This window comes from Rhinolophus hipposideros, assembly GCF_964194185.1.
Source record: "Rhinolophus hipposideros genome assembly, chromosome: 6".
NCBI classification, from domain to species: Eukaryota; Metazoa; Chordata; class Mammalia; order Chiroptera; family Rhinolophidae; genus Rhinolophus; species Rhinolophus hipposideros.
The window spans coordinates 20,613,182-20,637,508 of record NC_138052.1 but is presented as its reverse complement, the minus strand read 5'-3'; the positions used below and the strand labels follow the sequence as shown (position 1 = coordinate 20,637,508).

Below are 24,327 nucleotides of genomic sequence, written 5' to 3'. Positions count from 1 at the left end.
ATCATCAAACCTCTTTTCCTGATAAGACAGACTCGGGGGCTTTTAGCATCCATAGACCATTCCCACAACTCTTATTAGCAAAAGGTCTGTTCATTCACTATATCAAAACTTGTATAACTGCTGGTCAGTTGAAAAATACCTGAGGCAGAATGGTGAATTGGAAAGAGTATTGTACTGAGACACCAAAAGCCTTGAATCAAGTTTCAGATTTGCCCACACCTCTCAAGATGACCTAAAGCGACTCAGGTAACCTCTTGGGCTTCCGTTTCCTTAAATGCAAAGTAAGAAAGTTGGTTAATGTCTCATATCCACTGCAATTCTGAAATGTTATACCGCATATTATGTTCTTGTCCACTTTCTGGTAATGATGCTAATGAACAGGTAAAGGTGAGAAAGTAAGTACAGAGAAGCACAAGAAACAGAACTGATGGTCCGGATGAGCCACTGACAACAAGCTGACAAATTTGCTCTCAAAACGTTGACAATATCCCTTTAAGTTGCCTTCTTAAAAGATTACAATGGAATCACATGGTAGTAAAATTTGGTAAGTTCCACTTTCTGCTACTTGTCTGTATGAAGTGGCCATTTTCACTTCCCTTACACTGGGAAAAACCACGCTGGCAAAATGAAAAGGCAATGATCTAATTGTCTGGTTGTTAACTGCCTCTAAGAAAGAGATATTTAAAGAAATCCTCTAATGTACCAGGAATGTTTTTAAACATTCCAACCCCAAGTTCAGTTCACTATTTTTTCATACACCTGTGTGTCTCCATTCTTTTTTTTTCTCCAACTACGATGCTGACTGTCTTCTCATAAGACTTCCTCAAAACCATCCTGCATATTACGACTGCATCTAGCTTCATGCTACTCAATGTATGACTTGTCTCCTCCAAAAAGTTTTAAGATTCCTTATTTTCAGCAAATCAAGCTAAACTGTTTAGGTCAGCATTTCCAGATCTCTACAATCTAGCCCATAACCTACCTACCTTTCCTCTCACTTTTTCCTCAGCACATCTCTTCCAGTCAGTCTGGTCCACTTATTGTTCGCCCCTCAATTATGTCATAGGAAGTCCCTCCACTGTGCTTTTGCTCATGCTGTTCCTCCCACAGGGTGTGGCTTTCCCCATTTTCTCCCACATGTTTGTTACATATTTCCTGGTTAAACTGCATGTTCTGAAGCGCAGAGTCAATCTGTTAAACTCTTCTATCTCTCCTGTCTTTCTCTCTTCCTTCCATTTTTGCATAGTGTGTAAAATTTTTGCATAGTTTGCAAAATTTGGAAAATACAGTAAATTATCGGTAGTCACCTCATAAATATACTGATACGGGACTTCAGTCAACGTGGTCCTTGGTGCTTCTCTTACATACCTTGATCAATGGGACACACATTTTTCATGTGTCCCTTAGCTTTTAGCTTGGAATTCAACACTCTTCAGCACGTTCTTTTGTAACAATACTTTGTATTACAAGGACACACGTCCACGTTTGTTTTACTTTAAAATTTTATGTGCAAGATTCCCCAAAACACAAGAATGGTCTAAGAAACATGAAAAAAAATGTTTTAAAAGAGTGACGTATTCCAGCCATTAAATCACTTAATTATTTATTTCAGTAGTGTGTTAAGTCATGCACTCTTCATTGAGAGTGTGATAACAGACTTGGAAGCTATTAAATCAAGAAGGGACCCCGCCTTCTGGTTTCCTAGATAAGTCAGTTGAGGCTTAGGCAGAGAGAACACTGAGTCTAAATGAAATCTAAATCTTGCAAAGCTGTTTGTCCTCCTTCCTCTTCCAGCAGCACCTCTGCTAAAGGGGCCTCCTCTCTGTCTGCCAAACCCTTCTCCATTAAGTCCTTCTAATTTCCCAAAGATCGTCTGTAAATACAATGCAGACCTATCCAGAGACTTAAAGTTGGATAGGAAGATCAACCTATGGAGATCTCTTCCAACTTTTGAAATGATCTTATTTATGCTTCTAGGATAGAATAACTTTCTAGAAGTGGGCTCTAAGCATTGATAGAGAACTTTTATAGAGATGAGGGGTAGCCATAGACAGTGAGTTATAGATTTAGATACGCAAATAGTGATTTTGTTTGTTTTTGAGAGTCTTTTGCAAGGAAGAGGACAAGTCTGAGGACAAGCAGAAGTGGGCTGGAAGCAGTGCATCTTCTGCCAGAAGGCCCTAGAACCTCCAGGTCTGGCTTGGCAAGGTGTTAGGAAGGATACATGTCCCTGGCTTGCCCCTCTCCCTCCAGACAGAGAATGGAGTTGTGTAAGAGAGATACTCCACGTGTAGCCTGAGGAACAACTCTGAAAGTCACACTGGGATCCCAGAACACTCTGGAATAAGCTCCCTCCTCAAGTCACTAATCTTGTCACACCTGTGAAAGGAAAGATGGGACCTTGCTCTACCCAAGTCAATCCTCCCACTCTTAGGATCTAGGACAAATAAACGTGGTCCTGGGCCACTTATAAACTCCTTCATTTCTATTTTGGTGTGTTGTGGGTAGTAAGAATAAAAGAAGAAAACATTTTTTTTCCCCCTGAAAATTCCAACCCAAACTTCACTTGTTGTGTTTTATTTTTTAAAAGCTGAAAATCAACCGCAATTCCATTCCTTTGCCTCCACATGCCTTTCTTCTGTAAGAGGTTTGTGGTTCTGGATGTGGAAATAGCTTCCCCTTGCTATTCTGTTGAAGCAGCTCCCTAGAGAAGTGACTCTATCTACCCCTCTGCACCTTAGATTTCCCATCTGTTCAATTAAGGGGTTAATGGAGGATGTCGAAATTCTTATCCAAGGTAAACGTGTGGGAGTCTGCGAACCCCCTTACCCTTTGACTTTTCCACTCCAGTGTCCAGCACAGAGATAGTTAAAGGTGACGGATTTCTTGAATGGAGAGTTGTTAACATGGGGGTGAGGTTCACTGGCAGCGGGTTTGCAGCCTCTCGTGCCTCGAAGATACACCTCTCCAAGATTTCCCGAGTGAGAGGTTGTGGCGGGGTCTTCCCTCTTCCCTCCTCTCCTCCGGCGCCAGGGCAGAAGGTCCCCACAGCGCAGCTGGGTGGGTCTCCAGGACACCAGCTGTCTATACAATCTTCAGACCTGAGTAAGCCAGGACTCTACACCTAGCTGGGGTTCTCACAGCGCAGGCTCTACCCCTCCTCGAGGTCTCTCTCGGTTCCCACTACTTCCCACTTCCACAAAGCCTTCTGACCGCGCCAGCCACACTTTCCACCCCTTGCTCGGGGCACCTTGAGCGAGGGCTGCCGGGGAGCAGGGTGCTCCTCCGGGGTGTCCCAAGCTCCAGCCCTACCTCCCGGACCTAGCCATTCCTGTTCGCAGCCCCCACGCCCCGCCCAGGACCCTGCCGTCGCCATCCCCTCAAACTCCCTGGGTGCTCTCTCAGTGCACTCCTTCCCGCATCCACGCAGGGAGGTCTCCCCGCTCCCACCTCCCCAGCAAACAAGAGCAGGTCAGCAGCCAGGGTGTCTAGCCCAGCCGAGCCTCCAGGACCAACACTGTGCTGGGCGGGCGCGGAAGAGGCACCGGGTCTCCCCCGACTCCGCGGGGAGCTCAGCTCTGACCCGCAGCAGCGCGGCGGGGCCGGATCGCTCAGCAGCCTAGCGCGGGGACCCGGCACCAAAGCGCAGGAGCCACGGTCTCCGGCCCGCGGGCGCCCCGGCCCTCACCCCGACCCCGGGACGCCGGAGTCCTGGGCGCTGCGGGAGCCCCAGGCCGCGTGCCGGAGCTCCAGGCGCCCCGCAAGCTCCTTCCTGGGCCCCTCAAGGAGGGGCGCGCGGGGGCCTGCGAAGCATCGCCCGCCCTCCCCTTTCCCCGCCCGCCCACCCGGCCCGTGCCGCGCGGCGCTGCGCTCGGGTTCCGAGAGGGAAGCGCCTCGCCGTGTCCCCGGCGTCCTCAGTCCTGCCCCCCGAAGTGGAGATGCGCGAGAGGCAGGCGAGGGCGCGCAGCTCCTGAGACGCCGCGCCCGCCGGCACCATGCGCCTCCGGCCGCTGCCCCTCGTCGTGGTCCCCGGCTTGCTGCAGCTGGTGAGTGCTCGGTCCGCCGCGCGCCCTGGGACGCGTTTCGGCGGGAAAACCGCGCCGGTGGCCGATTCGGAAGCAGAACCTGGGGCTGTTTGGGATGTGGCGTTGGGGGCGCGCGGAGTGGAGAGTTTAGGGTGGCCCTATGGGCTAGAGGGTAACAATCGGAGAACTGAATAGAAGGGACCTGGTGGCGGTGGAGGGGTCGTAGCCAGTCTGGGACTTAAGGACGGGGATAAAGTAGGCAGAAAGTGGCCGGGAAGAAGGTGCAAGAGAAGGAAGAGGTTTATTGCGAAGCATCCAGGAGGGGGTGAGAGCACAGACGTACGATTGGGATGGGCTCGACCTGCCTTCAGCCCAGAGTTTGAGGGGCTTGGTGATTTTTATTTTTCACGTGTTTTGACCGGATGCCCGCAGACATTTCTTCCAAGCCACCGCATTCAGCATCCTTGTTCGCAGGGCCAGTTAGTGGAGCCTTGCAGGGAAAAACTCAGGTCAAAGACCGGGAGCCAGTCTTGATTTCTCTTCCTTTTCCTTCCGGCGTTGGGGACTGGGATGGAGTTTTGTGCGGGCGGGGATGCAGGATGTAACTTTCACACCCAACTCCACGCAGCGGCCCCGTCTCGGGTATCTCTAGGCAGTATGTTCCCCGAAGCCCTCTCCATCCTGGTCTGGGCGGCTCGGGGCGCTGAGGAATAGGAAGGGGGTTCGAAGGTGGTTCGAAGCCAGATAGGTTCTAGGCGACTGTCGGCGTTGCAATTCTCATTTCTCCTCGCTTTTCCCGCGTGGCACCCCGCTCTCCTCCTTCAGAAATGTACCCATGTACTGTACGTATTGTTAGTTAATTTCATTTAACGACAAGTAAGACTTGCAAGAAGACGACTTGTAAAGTAAAATTATAGAAGGGGACTACTTTGGCTCAGTCTGCCTCTGTGATGGATTTCTCCTTCTCTGATGGCACTCACGCTGATGGGGGTGCTGTTAAGAGGGCTTTCCCCAGATGCCATGGTTTCTTTGGCCTTCATACTGAAGACTACCCAGTTAGGTCTGGGCTGTTAAAACAAGATTAAGGAACCCAAGCACTAAGAGAATGATGATCTCTTTTTTTTTCCGTTCTTCCCTCCTCCTATCCTTCCTCCCCCCTCCCTTTTTCCCTTCCTTCCTTCCTTCCTTCCTGTCTCCCTTTTTTCCTTCTGTCCTGGCTCCCTTGTTTCCTTCTTTCTTTTCTTCCTTTCTTCCTTCCCTACTTTCTTCCCTCCCTTCCTCCTTCCCTCCCTTCTTCCCTCCTTCCTTCCTTCCTTCCTTCCTTCCTTCCTTCCTTCCTTCCTTTCTTCTTTCCTTCTTTCCTTCCTTCTCTATCTCTATTATTTTTCTTTAGAGGAAAAGATCAAGTAACTTAGGAAACTTTCTATGATATGTATATGCAGAAATACTTTACAAGTTTTGAAGATGGAAGGCCCTCTAAAAGGTCTTAGGGGAGGGGAAAGGTCAGGAAAAGGAAGGCCCTGTCCATTCTTGTCACAACAAAGAATAGCATCACCTGCTCAGCATTAACTAAGAAATTCTTCAGTGGCATGAAGAAGGAAATGCAGCGATGTTCCCTAGTGCCCTCGAATGAGCCAGCACATATCAGCTATATGCAATACTGCATGTTAAAATAAAATTTATATCTAAGTAAGGCATTATGCAAGCAACATATATGCCACATTAGTTTTTAGTGTTACTTGCTTTTTAAAATGTTTAACCTGGATTCCGGTAAGAGGTGATCTGACAAAGCAGCATTTATATGATGTGTGCAAATAAAACTCTAAAAGCCTGGGGAAATCAGATGCTTAGTGAGGGTATTCAGAATATCTTCATGAATTTCTTAGTTCATTAATTTAGTTGTGCATTCAGTGATAATGAACTGTGTATCTGTTTCACTGTGTTCTACTCATAAAGATATATTTTGGCGTGTGTTGGGTAAAAAGTTTTCCTATCAGATACTATATTGCAAATGTTAGATTTTTTTCCCCACACCACCATAGTCCATAGGTAATACGAAATACATCTTGAAGGTATTACATACCCTTCTTAAGAGCTAGATTCTAATATTACAGCACGGATTGATTGATTAGTTTTTAAGGAAGCTTATGTCAAATTCTAATCCGTTTTTGGATTGTGCTTGGCTTGTATTTTTTTTTTTTTTCTTTTCCTGGAGCACTTTATCATGGTAAGTGAGGTGGGGAGCTGTAGCTGTGTGATAAGCACACATTCTTTACACCACCATCCTTTTGGACAATAAAGGGCTGTTTACATTCTCCACATTCTTAGAGCTGTTTCCAGCCTCAGCACAAGGGAGTTAGAATCTGGAAGGAAAATGGAGTGTCTGGGGAGGGTAGATCTAGATTAAAATATCTCCCAATCCCACCAGTGCCCCACCCCAGCAGGCATCAAAATGGACAGATCATAATTTGGCCCTTTGGGTGACTTATACTTTTATACTTTTCAGCGGATATTGAATTTCTTTGTTAAATCCCAGCAGCAAATGGATAAAATATTTTCTAGATTTGAAAACTAGTCTGAATTTTCTAGGAACCATACATATTAGTAGATCTGCCCTTGGGGGAGGTGTGGGGAATGTTATTGTGGAAGTTGGATTTTACTTTTCCCTCCGCACTGCCAACCTGAAGAATATACTTTTAAAAATGCCAAATATGTTTAATGAGTAGTGGATTCATTTGGGGATATTGAAAATTTAATTTTAAGAAAATTTTCTGCTTTATCTGAAAGCAGTCACAGGGAGTTGGGCCCCCAAAAATCACTAACCCCGTAATACTGGTACAATAAGTACAATGTTTTTACCTATTTTTGTGACATTTACAATTTTTAAGAAAACAATAAACTGACTTGATAAATACTGCAAGTGGCCTATGAAGTATATGTGTATGTCATCTGTCCTTGCCCCATTTTCCTGGCCTGCGTCCAGGCTTTTAATAAACAGGTTTCTATACCTAGTTCATAAGAATTTACCAGGTACTTGCAAAATTTTAATATGAATTCTAAATGTATTATTTTCTTTGAAATTTTTATTCAGCAACATATTCTTTATAAAAATATTAACAGCTCATTACTTTTTTTCTGCCATCTAATGAAAATTAGCATTTGAAATTAATATTATAACAAATTGAGTATTATTTCATGACATGATCCAAAGTAAAAACTTCGCCAGTTGACAACTTCTTACAGATTTGCATGATAATTTGTAACTCATAAGTGTGATTTTTGCCTTTAAGTAAAATGCAGATTGTAAAAAGATTAAATTTGAATTTAAGTGGATGATTAGCTTGAGTTTAAGATAAAATTTAGCTATGATTTTTAAAATGTGCTACACATTTCAATTTGTTTTTCTGTGATATAATGAGTTTATAAAGTAAAATATAAATTAAAAGTAATATAAGTTAGTAAATTTTTAGAATCCTATAAAGTCAGAATACTTGTGATGTAAGGTGTTACAATTTTAAGTTCATTCTCATAATATCGACCCACATGAATTTATTAAGGATATTTTTGTTTATTTTAACAAATTGATAATTTTAATATTTGTTTAGTGTGATAGTCATAGCATATTTATTCCCAGTTCTGCATTTGTAAGAAGTGCTAACTCATAACTGTCTTTCCATTTAAAAATTACAATTTTCATCATACAGTTTTGATCAATAAACATCAAATCAGTATTTCCCAGTGTAGGATCAATAGTTGTCTGTTGGCTAGATGACAGTGCAGAGGAGGAAAAACACCACATCATGGTTAAAATTTAGAGTTGGCTGCACTTTAAAATTAACTCCTCCTTAAAAGCATTACCTTAGATATTTTTAAAAATGAGAATTAGGATTAGACAATTAAATCCTCTATTCCAGCCACGCACCTCCCCTTGGCCTATTCTGAGATTATGTTACCTGGTGCAGTTTTTAAATGCCTTCCACATAGGAAACTGACTCCTCTCGGGAATTTATTTTATAGGTTAACTAGATTTCCAAATGGAAAAGAAAAGCTTTCTTAATCTCTGCCCTGTATTTTTTTTTTCTTAATTTTCTTTTTTTTATTGTTTCTGATTAGTGGTCAAAATGCTAAATAAGGCAGAAGGCTTTTTTGAAAAACCTTTTAGAGGATTTACATTGTCAGCTTAAAATGTGTAGCTCTTCCAAATTGAATGAATTAAGACATGTTGATTTTTTAAATAATACGTTGCCCACCTTTTATCTATTAAAGAATTAATCGATACATTTTTAATGATTTAGTCATTTAGTAGAAGCAATCAAAGATAAATATAGATGTGTCAGAAGTTTGTGATTTTGTAAAAGCTTTAGTACTATCTCTTACAGTTTACATATTCTGCAGACTTCTTTACCTGAAGGTTTGTTGAGTAAGATTTGAAAAAAGAATTATAGCCGCATACTCAAGAGCCTGCAGTTAGGGCTGTGTCAGCATTTCTGTAAAGAATCTCATTTCTATCTTAGCCATAAGTGTTATTGCCGGTTAGAAGTTGGCATTTAATATCTTGATTTGGGAATCAGTTATTTTAAAGCTGCTTTAAAAAATTGGTCCAAATGCTTTTGAGCACTCATCCATGTGAGGCGACTCTCTAGGTATTATAGTATGCAGGAGGATGATATAACTAATTTCTACATCATTCTTGCATAGTAGTTATAACTTAAATTGAATTATGTTTACATTATTTTAAATAATCTTTTCCCAAATCATCTTTTTCTTGCACAGCTGTAAGATTTTGTAACACTATTTTATTATGAGTACTTTTAATTGTGCCAAATTCAGAAGTCCTAGTCAGTGTTTTTATGTGTCCTTATTTTTAACAATTTATTTGAACTTTTTATTACTTGTGGTATGACCAATGGTGTTGATGACAACTCCATTTTTTAGTTCATCATCCTGCTCAAAAACAAAGGATCTAAAGCAGTTTACAGTATAGACTTTCATATTATAGAAATAATTCTGATATGATTGAAATCTTTCATTCTGTTATTTTTAATTTATAAAAACCTAGATAAAAACCTTGAAATAATAACTGTTTGGTTCATTATGCTGTAAGATTAATGTATAATAAGGAATTCTGTTTCTATAACTACCATTAAAAATGAAAGTTTTGTTATTCAAAACCAAGAGCTATAGAAAATATTTTCCTTTTTCTTAGCTAGATTATTCAAGAAAATAAAATAGTTGTCTTTAAAATTGTAATTCTTGTAAATTTGGCCTTTCTTAAAGTTGAAAGTTTTATAAACTTAAACTGTACTGATAATAATTCTGTCTTAGATTTGCATAAACTTACTTATTTTCAAGTTTTTTCAGTTTATCAGATTCTATTCTCCCAATAAAACTGTAAGACAGAGAAGGCCATTTTAAATGTTTCCATTTGTGTATCAGAAAGAACAATTCATCTGCTGAGAAAGCACTGCGTTCTAGTCCTAAATAAATTGCAAATTCAACCAGTAGTTGCTAACTGTTTGACCCAGACTTTACACTGAGGCTAGAGCAGACATTAAGGACATAGCAGTAAACAAAGTCGAGCTGGTCTGAGAGTGTATGGGTATATGCACTCGTGTGTATGTGTCTTGAGCAGGTCATTTAATTGTCTCAGACCCTCATCTGTAAAATGAAGTCATTAATAATAAAGTCAATGAAAAATTACTCCTAACATCTATTTCCTTTAAAAAAAATTATGTAGTAACAGTGTTTCTGGATTTTTCTTTTTATGAGCTACATCTTAAGTTACTGTATAATTTAAAGTATGTCTTACAAACACAATTGTTTTACATACAAATTTTACATGGAGTCTATGCTGTTAACCACATGACAAATGATACATATATTTAGAAGTAGATTTAAAACACTGCAAAACAGCTTAATGCCATCCCTGCTTATGGAAAAGGAAAATTTAGTGAAACTAGGCAAAAGGAATTGATGAACAGTTATTTAATATATATATAATCAACAAAATCAATAAAATTTAATTAAAATGATACATTCAGCGCTTTCCCCTCCATACCAGTTTTAAATTGTAAACTACTAATATCTAGTCATTGCTTTAATTTAAATAAAAAGCAGATAGACCGTCAGTTAAATTCTAATAATTAAGATAAGCAAACTTACAGTTTAGTATTGTACTTCAACCAGAAAACTAGCAAGAGACTTTTGTACGCCTCAGTGGAATCCAGCCTATTTAAATCAGGAATACTTTAAACTAACTTCAAAGGTCTCAGGAGTTCCAATGTAAATGGTACAAACTTTTTACAAGAAAACCAACAAAGAACTGTCATGTAAGACCTATCAAAGATAAGAAAATTGTTAATAATCTTAATACAAGAGGATATGCTAACTGAAACAGCCTGACTAGTCTTGGGGCTCAATCCAGCTATGCTTGAAACAACATAAATCTTTAAAAATGAATCTTGACCTTGTGATATTGCTGGGTTTGGTCAAATAAAGTGATTGTAAGGTCATAAAAACTTACGTAAATTCTCTTCATGCAAGAATATGCAAAATTGTGATTTTTGAACATTGTCATATATACTGACAATTTTAAAATCTCATCAGTCTCATCTTAAGTTACATAGCATACATATTTATTCACTCAACACAGTAGGTTGCCAAAGAAATAGTCAGATTATTTAAAGGAAGAGACCACATGTGTAATTTATATGGCTGTTAAAAATCCGTGTGATTTTTCTTTCCAGAATTCTATCCCGCATTTGTGTGTGTAGACTTAACCAGTGAAAGTAGTTGATTGACTATGACAATCTTCACAATATTTTAAAGGGATAATGGATACAATAAGAAAATAAGGACTCTGAAGAGCGCTTTAACATTTTGTAGTAATGATAACAATAATTTTTATGAATAAAGGTTTGCATTTGGATAATCCAAACAGAAGACAGTTGGGATCGGTATGAGGATTATCGCTACAGAAATGCAAAGGGAGGTGAAGTTTTCAAAGGGGTGCTTTTCACAGTCATGAGTTCACTTGTTGTTCTCATGTTGATGACTCCCAAATTTGTACCTCAGTTCCTACCCTATTGCTCAGGATCCAAGGCCATATCTCCATAGCTTATTGTTCGTCTTTACTTGGTTATTTTACTACCAACTCACATTTCAACATATCCAAAGCCACATACATATTTTCTGAATGAGTGCCTTCATGGAATCAGATCTTGAAACCACCACCTTCTCCTTTTTAGTCTAGTGTCTTTGTGTTCAGACATGTGACCATGTGACTTGGTATAAAGCGTCAAATGGTTTACAAGATTCTTTCACATATGTGACCTCACGGTTCATCTTCACATCAGCTCTGAAAAGTAAACAGCAGTAGTTGTTGTATCCATTTTACCAATGAAGAAAAAAAAAAGCATTGAAGGTTTCAGATGGGCTGTAGGCCACACAAAAAGTGAAACTTGAATTGCCCACCCCCAGTCCAGCCCTTAGATCATGGGGACATCCATTTGTAGCAGAAGGTCATGAGACCCATCTTTAACACTCAGAATGATGGGCTTGAGCGACATCTCTACAAAATGTCCCGTTCTGCTCAGCAACCACGCTGAGGTTGAAAGCCCAACTCATTCATTTTAGGCTTGTTTGAAACAAATTTCTTATAAAGTTAAACAGAACAAATGGATTATTGGATTGTGTCCCTCAATTGGGAATTCTATTTAGAATTTAGCCTCACAGAGTTGAGTTGACAAGTGCCCCAGCTTTTTAGTGTTAGGGTTAAATTGATGGCCATGTAATGTGGTTCCAGTTAGGATCAGATGAGGACTTGGGTGTTCCTCTAATTTCTTAAGATATCAACCTGTAACACTTCCAATTGGAAAGATTAACAAAAAGAGGCCCTCATTCCTATTAAGGGCCACGTAATCCAGGTTTTCTAATGGACAGGTGGAGCTATGAGAAGGAGCCAGTGTGGGGGACAGGCTATCTAGTACTGCAGGTGCTCATACTTGTGCAGAACTCCCAAGCATTCATATATCATTTTGTTTTACCAGTAACATACTTGTTCTTGCTCTCGCTCTCTCTCCCTTTCTTACTTTTTTATGAAAATGTGCATTTTATTATAAAGTCAGCATATCGTAGCAGATGTTGTTGGCTCTCTACCAGACCCCTTAGGATCTCCTTTTAGCATTTCTGTGCAACCTCCCCTTTTTTGCTATTTATTCTAACACTGGGTACCTGTAACTTTCCTTCAGAGGATTTTCTCAGGTGTTGGATGCACCTTGCCAGAAAACACTCAGAGCCAGACTGCTGTTCCTTTTCCCTCAGGGCAGCTCTTGACAAATGACTGACAGTGGCCAGGGTGTGAAAAACCCAACTTCTCTGCTCAGAGGATTAACTAATACTCTAGAGTGCCCCTGTGGGATGGTGCTGAAGCTACCCTGAAGGGGAGTCGGCTGAGATCACACACTTCCAAGGCTCGCTCCCTCCCAGTCTCTGACCTGCTGCCCCACGCCCTTCCAAGACTTCTCCGAAATGCTTTGTTATAAATCACTTGCACTCGAACACTGGGCTTGGCATCTGCTCTAGGAAACATAACCTAAGGTTTCTGTTTATTTATTTTTTATTAATATCATACATTTTTAAAGTAGTCATCCTTATCCCTGCCTGCTTTCTACTGTCTCACACTGAGATAATCACTATTAATAGGTTATAATGTGTATCTTTCCAGAAATTTGGATATATATGCTTTTATCGTAAGTATATCAACACAATATAAAGTTCCATAACATGTATTTTTAATGCAGTAACATATTGTGGCCATTTTTATACAATGTAGAATAATTTAAATTTTTAAGGATTCAGAGTATTTTGTGGCATTGATGATGTGCCATATGTATTTAATCAGTCCCTTATTAATTTTTTGATTGTTTTTAATTTTTTGAATGCATTTATGAGTACATCTATAAAATGAATTCCTAGAATTGAAAATACTGATTCAATGCTGGGAGCATACAATATGAATTTGGGTAAATAGAAATTTTCTCCTAAATGACTGGACCAAAATACAGTATCAGTCAGTGTATATGCATACCTAATCTTTATTTGAATAGTGTATTTTTTTTTCAAACTTTGCCACTCTAACTAGAGGAAAACACCTCATTGTTTTTAAAAGGTGTTATAGATTACTTATTAGGAAGATGACGTGTTTTCATATTTAATAACAATTTGTATTTTTATTTTGTGATTTTCCCTTTAAATAATTTCCTATTTTTTTTTAATTTCTCGTTTTTCAACAGCCTATAAACTTAGTTTCATTTTTATATTGCTCTTACCCAATTGTTTCTTTTGTTATGCCTGGATATTTTATATATTATGAGGTTGTTGTGGATACCATTTCTATGCCTGACACTGAAAATTTGTTTTTTTGCTGGAATATAAGGAAAACTATTTATTTTAGTATATTCATGTTTGTATCAATTCTATTTCTAAACTGGATTATTAACTTTAATAATTTTTAATTGAATTCTTCTGGGTTTTACATGTATAGACAATCATCTGCAAATTATTTTCTATTTGCTCTTTCTATTAAAATTTTACAATTCTTCAATTAGAATTTATTCTCTTAGTGTACTGGGTAGAACTTTCAGTATATTGTTGAATAACACTGTAAAAGTATTTTTTTTATAATTCCAACTTTAAAATTTACTAACTATAATGTTTGCTTTTATTTTATTTTATAATAAATAATCTATCAAATTAAGAATATACTTTTCCATATTAGAATACATTTATGTCAATCATAGAGGTTGATTTCATATTTAATATTCATATTCAAATATGTTTTATCATCCCTCAAAATTATCACTTATTTAAAAAATGTTAACTTGTTTATGTTTCTTAGTTATGAATAGGTTTCCTAGTATTTAAATAAAGTTAAATTATCTGTATTTTAATACACTGATCTGTGTTTTTATGTTGTTAGTATTTTATTTAGGAACACTGATTCTATACTCATAAGTAAAATATAGCAAAGAGAAACGTGTCAGGTTTTGCATCAGGATTATTCTAAAATCATAAATAGAAAAACTTCTATTTCTCTCCCTTCAATTCTAAGAGAAGTTAAAAATAATTGAGAATTGTTTTTCACTTGGAATTTTGTCAGGAATCATTTTCATTCATTTGAGCCCTTTTGTTTTAGGAGAGATCTTTTTATAAACATTTCATTTCCTTTATGGCTATTATCCATTCAGATGTTTTTTCTTTAATCCTATTGAATCCCTTTTATTAATTTTAAAAGAAACCATGCATTTTTGTGTGTGTCTTCAAATTTATTTAGCATAAAATTATGTATACTATTACCTTAATTTTAAAAAATTACTTAAATTCTGTGAATTTACCCTACATTTCCTCCTAAGTTTGTATTAACTGTTTTGGAATTGTTTGTTTTGGTAGTAACTAGGGGACTGCCTTCATTCTCTCTCTAGGTCTACCAGTGTAAATAGAAGCTTGCTGTGGCAGATTCCATTGTCAGGCCCAACCTGAATGAAGCCTTGTGTGAAGGGGTGACCCTCTCTTCCTGCTCAGTGGAGAATGTTGCAACTTCCTGGTAGCTGCCCTAGTTAGTGCCTGCTTACACTTCTCTCTCTTCCTGTACTGAGCTTGGTGGTGGGAAGAAGGTACTTTGTTACTGCTTAAACACTGTTCTCCTTTGCTGTTATTTGCTTACAGGCTGCTCAGCACACTTGATTTTCCATCATCTGATTGACTCTTCTTCGTATCTTCTTGAGATTTTCAAATTTTGTCAAGTCTTGGCTTCCTTTCCTCTTTCTAGCACCACTACGCATGCATTCTGGTTTTTCATTCCTATTTCATTTCATTGGAAATTTGGGGAGGAGGCCAGGTAAACACATTCACTCATGTTTCCTCATTGCAACTGGAACTCTTTTAGTCATTTTTGGCTCATTTTTCTTTATCTTCTACAATATCCATTCAGTCACAAAATCCTATGAAATTTCCTTCCAAATCCCTCTGTAAACTGTCTCTTCCTCTCCACTTGCTGCCATTTCATCACTACAGCAGCCTCCTAGCTGGTCTACTTTATTCCAAAGTGAGACTTCTAAATTCATTCCATATGTCACACAATCATCTTTCTTAAATTCTTTTTTGATTTACTATTTCACTCCACTACTAAGAATGAGATGGTGGTTCCTTTTTTCTTAACACATTGAGTTTAAGTTTCTCTTCCTGGTTTTCCAGCCTTGAATATTTCATCCAATATTCATCATATACTCTTAACCGCAGCCTTAATACTCCATAAATACTTTAGAGTACAGGGAAAGCATAGGTTTTGATATCAGACTGACTCAGTACTTTATCTCTAGTATTTTGGTCAAGCCGAAAAATATACTCTATTTCTAGTATTTTCCTCATAAAATAATGGTAATTATACCTATCTCATAGGTTTATGATTATTATGTACAAAATGTAAAATGCATAGCATTAGCTTAACAAAGGTCAGTTTTTATTTCCACTTGCAACCACTTAGGTTCCTTGCAAACAACAGAAATGACTGAGGAACTTAGGCAAGAAGAAATTTATGAAAACAGGGCAGCTCACAGGAAAGGTTGGTGAACCGGGCATGTCTAGAACAGAATCAAGCGTCTAGGTATCAGGAAAGTATCAATTAGCCAAGACAATGAATAATGCCATTCTTTATTTCTCTAGCCCTGTTCTACTTCATTTAAGATGTCATGTTTTGGTTGAGAGAGCCTGGTTGGCTTGGGTCATTTGTCTTGGCTTGAAAAGGGTGGGATATTTTGATGAACAGTTCCACATGTACTAGGGAATAAATACTATATGTTCCCATGAGAGTACGTGTGATTAAACCTCCCACTAAAGGAAGACCTCTGTTAGAGAAAGAGACCCAAACACCTACATAGAAGACCTGTCTTTATATTAATCAACCTGGTCTTTTACTGATAAGTATACAGAGACAACCAAATATTATCAGACATTTAAGAGAAAACTCAGCAAAAAAAAAAAAAAAAAAAAAGCAAAACAAATAAAAAATGATAAAAAGAAACTCATAGAACCTACTACCTTGGCGGGAACAAAGAATATAGCGGACAGACTTCAATTTTAAAGATTCCTAATTAGTATCCTCTGAGAGTCAAGAAGATATTGCATCCTGAAAATATAAGAGCAGGCTGCTATGAAGAAAGATCAACTGGGCAACAAGAAAGAATATTTGGAAATGAAATATATAACTGACAAAATTAAAAACTCACAGAGAAGTTTGAAAGGAATAGGGCTAAAGGCCATGCTGATGAATTGTAAGGTGAAGTCAAAGAAATCTACCATAACAGAGCAAAAGAACAAAATTGGAAATATGAGAGAACAGTAAAGAGATACAGAGGATAAATCCAGAAAAATCCAGTTAGGAGCCCCAGGAACAGATAACAGGCTACGAGGGGATGGAACATAGAGAAACAGTGCTGAATGGACTGATTAAAAAACAAACAAAATCCTGGTGAAATTTCTGAATTCAAAGGAAAAAAATAAAAATCCGAAGAGCTTTCATAGAAACAAGATAGGTTATTGACAAAACAAACACATATTTCAGTAACCCCACTGGATGTTAAAACAATCGAATCATGCCTTCAAAGTTCTATGGGGAAAGAGATATTGAATCTACAGCCAAATTATCAATCAAGTATGAAGGAAAAAGAAGGGGAAAGAAGGAAAAAAAGACAATCAGAGAAAAATTTTAAATGACATTTGGGGCATGCAAGAATCTCAGGGAATTACCTTATTCCATATGGAAAAATCCTCAGAGAGGTAATTCAGCAAAGCCAGAAAGAATACAAAATAAAGGGATGATGTGGGATACAGGGGTGTCTGAATTTGACTCAGAAGAAGTGACAGAAGCTAGAGAAGGATCCCTTAGCCTCTGACCCTGGAAAGGTGTCCTTCACTGTGGTCCAGTCGCACTGTGGCTCTACAGGAAATTCCATTTAAATCATTTCAGTTTTATAAATACTGTTTATTAGTTGCTGTGTTTGAAATGTATTCCTACAGAAAGCATCAATTAAATATAGCTTAAGAACAGAATGTAACTCTAATAAATATCAATATAATATAATAAAAATTGGGAGATAAAGGGAATATAAGAGGTGAAGTTAGGTAAGCATTCTAGTTTTCTTATGTTTCATAGTAAGAAGTTAAGAGAAGCTGTTTAATATTAATAAATTAAGAAATAGACTTAATAGCTTGAAACCACATAGCAGTAGAAGAATTAAAAATAACACAACCAACAACAGCAACAAAAAAATCAGTATATAAATCTAATTATTTACTATGTGCTTTCCTTTCTTCTATAATTTAAATAGCTTAGAAAAATAAAGCTAAAATTGACATCTGGAAAAGGCATTTTGACCTTAAAGTGTGATTTCATATCTGTGTGCTTTTTTTCCTGCAGACCTTTTTACTAATTCTATGTGGATTTCAAAATAAAGAAGCTATTATCAGGGAGAGCTGCCCAGTAGTGGTGAAGACATGCTCTTGAGCATGAGTCTGCCTTCACCAGATGATGAATGTGTTTATGGCAGAGAATGTGGTGATGGTTTTATGGGTGTAAACTTACCTTCAAACTCACCAAATTGTGTACATTCAATATTTACAGCTTTTTGTACATCATTCATGCCTCAACAAAGTGGTTTAAAAAATGGGTAAGCAGAGGTGATCTATTGGGTCAGGCTATAGGGCAGGGTTTCTCAGCCTAAGCACTATTGTGTTTCTGCCGAATCATTACTTATTGTGTTGGCTAGGGGGCGTGGAAGGAGAGCGGGCAGGCCGTGTGCAGTGCATTGTGGGATGTTTAGCAGCATCCCTGACCTCTACCAATTGTGACAACCAAAAATGTCTTCAGACATTGGCAAATGTCTACTGGGGGGCAAACACCCCAACAGACGACCATCAGTTGGGGATTCCTAGCTGTGAGAAGCTGAATCAACTGACCTTTTTGGCCTCTCTCAATTAAATGCTTTGTGTTTGAACTGTTGGGAAGGGGTCAATGTTTTGCATAGACCTAGTTTCTTTCTTAACACTTTTTTCCATCTCAGGCAAGTTTCCTCCAGTTTCATTCAATTCAACCAATATATTTGAGTGCCAAATCTGTTGGGCACTGTGCCCAGTGCACACATTTCTATTTGATAAATTTTCCTTTTTAAGGGAAATGAATGATGAGTGATCCTCCTGATATTACTCACCAGCAAAGATTTCCCTCTCTAGCAGAAATTCCTGCATTTCCTTTTGCCTCAGATACAGATCCTACCAGTTGTTAGGGCTGGATCGGAGAGTTTTAGTAAAGCCCTTGAATTTCCATATTTTAAAACACAGTAATAACAAACTGCTTTGTAGAAGAGAGCAAATAAAACAGAAAATGACAATTCCAATAATAGTTGGCTAGTAAAAATATGAACTAAATCACACTTGACATGCATATCTGTTACAAGTAAAATATAGTGGGACCAAATTCTTCAAAGAGTTTGTCCCCAACCCAGATTATATTATGTATGTCAAAACTGGAGAGCAGCACTTTTGAGTGGAAAATCTGATCCTGTGTTTTTGAGATTTACAAAAATAGCTTAAACGTCTTCAGTTCTTAGGCACTAGAACATATTTCCTTTTTATTGAAAAATGGGGTTATTCAAGTTTACCGAAATGTAAACTGAGTTACTCTACTTTTGTAAGTGGTATAAATCACTTTCTTCTACATTGGGATGCATTTTTAATTAAGTTTCTCCTAAAAGGCAATTCTCATTTAAAAAAGAAAAATATATCTATGAAACTATACTGTGAGAGCTGCATCTTCTCCCCCAGAAATAAACATGGTAATAAAAAAGTAAGCGGGATCCCTTGTGGTGTTAAAATTTGAAATATAATGTTTTTTCATGAAACTATAGCTATGCGTAAAGAACGACCTTAGTGGAATAAAGTGGGAACCACGGTGGACTGTGGCTGGACTGCCACTCTGTCCCTTCATGTCATGGAAGACGAGCCTCCACATAGGCTTCTGTAGCTTTCACAGTGAGTGTGTTGTGGACATCCTGGGCATGCCAGTGCCAATGTCAAACTAAAAAGGATTATGTCAAACTAAAAAGGTTCTGCACAGCAAAAGAAACCATCAACAAAGAGGCAACCAACTGAATGGGAACATTATTTGCAAACAGTGCCTCTGATAAGGAGCTAATATCCAAAATATACAAGGAACTCATACAACTCAACAACAAAAACCAAAGAAACAATCCAATTAAAAAATGGGCAGAGAACCTGAACAGACACTTCTCCCAAGAAGACAAGACATACAAATGGCCAACAGATATATGAAACAATGCTCAACTTCACTAGCTATTAGAGAAATTCAAATCAAAACCACAAGGAAATAGCTATCCTTGTTAGAATAGCTATCATCAACAAGTCAAGTAATAATAAGTGTTAAAGAGGCTTTAACACTGGAGAAAAGGGAACCCTCATACACTGTTGGTGAGAATGTAAATTGGTACAGCCATTATGGAAAACAGTATGGAGGTTCCTCAAGAAATTGAGAATAGAATTACCATATGACCGAGCAATACCTTTCCTGGGTATATACGCAAAAAAAATCTGAAAACATTTATCTGTAAAGATATAGGTACTCCTATGTTTATTGCAGCATTATTTACAGTGGCCAGACATGGAAACAACCAATGTGTTCTTTGATGGATGATCGGATAAAGAAGATGTGGTACCTATCTTATGCTTCTGTCACTCTCTGTAGAAATGCTTAAACAAGTCAGTATTTACTGATATACTCTTAACTTCCATCAAAGGTTAATTCATGTAGGAAATGGCCATAGAAAAACATTTTTTGTAACACTTATATTCATATTTTCATTCATTACTTCATTCAACAGTTTAAGTGCCTGCTATAAGCTTGACACTATGCTAAGCTTTCCATAAGAAGTTTTCCTAGGGACAAAAATCTTTTTTCCCTGATAAATCATATATCCTTATTTAAAAAATGAAAGTTTCAACTCAGTAGTTCCTTTGTTACTTTTTCTACTGGGAAGAGCAGAGGTAATTTTAGCTCAATTGCAACAAGTACCTGTACTAAACCCAATTTTCTTGTTGTTTTCTCTCAAGAGGTCTTGACCACATTTGTATTCTTTTATACATAGTTCTATTATATTTGGCTTATATCATTTGCCTCGGAAATACTTTTATTTTCTTTTTCTTTTTCCATCTTATACTTTATTTTCAATTTTTTTAATTAAATTTCCTGCAGTGACATTGGTTAATACAATTATATAGGCTTCAAGTATACAATTCTATAATACATCATCTATATATTGCATTGTGTGTTCACCACCCAAAGTCAAATCTCTTTGGAAATACTTTTAGAAAGTATACGGGCTTGAACTTTTTTACTTGATGTTTCACCATTGCTGTCCTGAAATTCAATGGAGTCATTTCAGTTCTGTGGGTATGAATTTCTTCTAAAATGTTCCTTCTGAAAATTGAGGTGGTTGGATTCAGTAATTCCCAAATGCTGGTCCATGGGCTACAGCCATAGTGGGAGTATTTTCAAAGCCTTCAGGCATATTATATCAGTGTCTCTAGGCTGGGGCCAACACACCAGGTGATGCTGGGGCCCAGCCAGCTTTGGGAAACCTTAGACCAGATGGTCTCTTAGATGTCCTTTGGCTTTATGAATTTATGATGCTGTTGGAAATGTGGCCTCTGGTAGGTAGTATATAAGCCAGTCTCTAGGAAAAGAGCTGCAGCTGTACTAATTACTCTATCAGTGACAGAGGAAGGAGAATGCCTCAGGTCACGATTCATTTTCCCAGCTTTTGCAGACCTCCCCTCCAAAGGTGTGTTAAGTGCTTCTCTCTGTCTGGCTCCTGCACACTCAGGGCACCCCTTCGTTGTAGTATTTATTTCATGACATTGTAATTTCAGGTGCACATTTTTATATATTCCACTTAACTCAGGTGAAATCTATGAATACAAAATGTGGATGTTAATCTATGTAACCACAGCCAACCACATAGTAGGCATCCAATAAATGCTAGAGTGAATGAATGAATGAGCTTTTGAAAGAAATCATTCAGTATCCCCCCCGCACCCTAGGCTATGCTTTGAAGCTAATATAAAACTAACTGACATTACAGGGAAGAAGTTTGGGAGGTATATTTAAGCCCTTAGTCTGCTAATTCAGTGTCACTGACGTCCTTCAAAGTGTATCTGAAGCCCTTTTATTTAGGAACTCTGGATTTACTTGGCAAAGGCTCTTAACTTTTCTTATTCTTAAGAGTATCATCATAAGGATCCTTTGAAACAAGACTTCTACACCTAAGTTAAAGCACCGCACTGAAATAGACTCTTTGCTCAGTCTGATTCTCTTAAGACTACATGAGTCTGTTTTCTTATATTAGGACAAGGAAAGGATATTCGCATTAGCCAAGGAACTGGTTGTTTACCCTTTTAGAAGTAAATATAGATAGCCACAAATAAAATTTCATGTTCATTCACAAATATCCACTTTATAATGCTTTATAATGTCTTCCTATCATTATGATTGATTCATGTGTTTCTAGTACAATGTGCCGTGCTGGTTTCTTTTAATATTTTGATATTTATATAATTAGATAAATAATTAATACAGAAAAAAATGTATTTCTAAAGTTTAGAATCAATTGTTTGAGAGAAAAAATTTCAGGAAAATAAGGATTTACACACTTCACAATTTTAAATTTATGATCAAGATTTATGGTCATGGTTTCAATCCCAATATTTTAGTGCTTCTCTATATTAATCTTATTAGTTCACTTATTTATTTTTTTGTGAGGTAATCGGTTTAATTAAGTGTTCCTGTTATTTATACAAGGGCACTTTCTTAGTATAGCTTAATTTACTGTGTTTTCAAATTATAATCACCATGTATCAAATTTTTATTTAGTATTAACTAAGGTGATTATTTCATGATTAAAATTTTTTAAAACTTCAAAGACCTGATATGGTTTTCATAGTCATCACTTTACCTATCAATAAGCACTGTAACGTTCTTAACTGTGAGAGACCCCCAAACTCTCCCTCTTTGTATATAAGTAAGTGTCCTGCAGCCTAATGATGCGCGTAAGTAGGTGTGGCCTGACCTCAGGAGCCACGCAGGGCTCTGTAAGGGCTCCTCTTCTTATTATACTAAACAAGCGTATTTCCAGCAGAGAAGCAGCAGATCTACTTTCAGTTGAAGACAGTTATGGTTTAAGTGGAACACAGTCTGTGTGCTCCCTCCCAAGTGATAAAGGCACTCACCCTTTATCCACAGCATCCCATATAGGCTGTCAGGCAAATACTTGCATTTTCATCCAGGAACATTCTCTTCTGGGTTCTGAACAGCACAAATATTAGGGTATAATAAGCCCTTCTTATATGTTGTGCGAGCTGTAAGTTAGTAGACCAAAACTGACATGGGTAAGGCCCATGACCAAGTAATTAAGTAAATTTCTTCTATGATATTTGGTTTTGATTTGTTTGTCTTTGGATTTATGTTGGAGAGATGGAGAACCAAAGCAACTGTATCCAAGTCGTTATTAATTAAAATGCCTGCAATGTAAGAGGAGTATTTTATTAGTGCCTGCAGTGGCCAAACGCTGTCATCGTTGTCATCTTTGGTTGTTATTAATGAGAGATTTGAAGAATTCTGGGATTCCAGAGGCTTCTGGGTAAAATATAAATTGTGGGGTGCCAATATTGGTGCAAAATCTGGTTCTTTTGGTGATGTAAGAAGTGTAATAGCCTATGGACTCCTATTATCTCAAGTTGACGATATAACAGAGTGTTGTTCAAGGCTCTCACTTTCAGATATGTTAGGGATAGGCAGGAGAGTGTGCTACAAAGGAAGTAGCATGATTTTTTTGTCATCACATGCTTCCTTCTCTTCCCTCACATGCACTTAGCTCTGAATCTGCGTTAAATATGCTTTCCAATAGAAACTACTGCTAAGCTCTTTCTCTGCGGACCCATGTTGTCTGGGCTACTTCCCAGTTCTCTACATACCATAGTTCTTTATTCAGGAAGGAAATTCTCTAAGTTTCATTTGTACCCAACCCTTACACTACTCTGGATTTCAACAAGTTTAATCTAGGCTTCACACCTTTATCGCCATGTACGCTCTGAAATGTGATGACATTTTGTATGGTTAGCTCTCCTCCCATGTCATCCTCTTTGAACACCGACAAAACAAGTACTTTAAATGGTTAGCTTCAGATGCCTGGCTTTTAATTTTCTCAATCTCAGAACTGCTAGGTTTCTTTTCAGCTGAACCTGCCAACCTTCCTTTTTACCTTCAGATAATACATACATTTGAATGCCTACCATGAAAATGCATTTTGCTTAGATATGTACTTCAATCAGAATGTTTGAACATTAAATATTCTTATATCTCCAAACAGCCAGAAAACCACTTTCCCAACTTTATTTTAGTGAACTTTGGGGGTGGAGAAAAATGTACTTGGGTACTAAAACCCAAGCCAGTATCCTTTCTCAGCTTCAAATGGCACAGGAAACCCCTTCAGATTTCCAACATATTATCTTAGAATAGCACCCATTTTGGTGCCACAGAACATGCTTTAGCTTCTTGATGAAAACCAACAGGAGGTATAGCAGATGTATTAGTAAATCACAGAAATTTCCAAACCACAAAGAAATACAGCTAAATACCATTGAAAGGCTCTCATGGGGTGGCCGGATGGCTCAGTTGGTTAGAGCTTGAGCTCTAAATGACAGGGTTGCTGGTTCAATTCCCACATAGGTCAGTGAGCTGTGCCCTTCACAACCAGATTGAAAACAATCAGCTGCCGCTGAGCTTCTGGAGGGGCAACCAGATGGCTCAGTTGGTTAGAGTGCAAGCTCTCAACAACAAGGCGTTCAATTCCTGCATGGGATGGTGGGCTGCGCCCCCTGCAACTGAAGATTGAAAACAAAGACTGGACTTGGAGCTGAGCTGCGCCCTCCACAACTAGATTGAAGGAGAACTACTTGGGGCTGATGGGTTCTAGAGAAACACACTGTCCCCCAATGTTCCCCAATAAAATTTATTAAAAAATATAAGGCTCTCATGCATACATATGACTGGAGTGTGCCATGACCCCTGACTTTTGGGGACCTGGCCAAGAAGCTGGGTGCTCCATTGCCAGAGCAACTGACAGCCATAGGTGATTGGTGAAGTCAGGTAATACAGATCAGAGAAAATATGTGGCAT

General features: G+C 38.2%; 1 protein-coding gene across 1 annotated transcript in view; it reads left to right on the top strand.

The window, feature by feature from the left end:
* The first annotated feature begins 3,846 nt into the window (after positions 1-3,846).
* Positions 3,847-24,327, top strand: part of NXPH2 (neurexophilin 2) — a 106,420-nt gene continuing 85,939 nt past the window's right edge. The window contains exon 1 of the mRNA XM_081050566.1: positions 3,847-4,046. Coding sequence (XP_080906692.1) covers positions 3,996-4,046 — 51 coding nt within the window. The 5' untranslated portion in view covers positions 3,847-3,995. The remainder of the gene's footprint in view (positions 4,047-24,327) is intronic.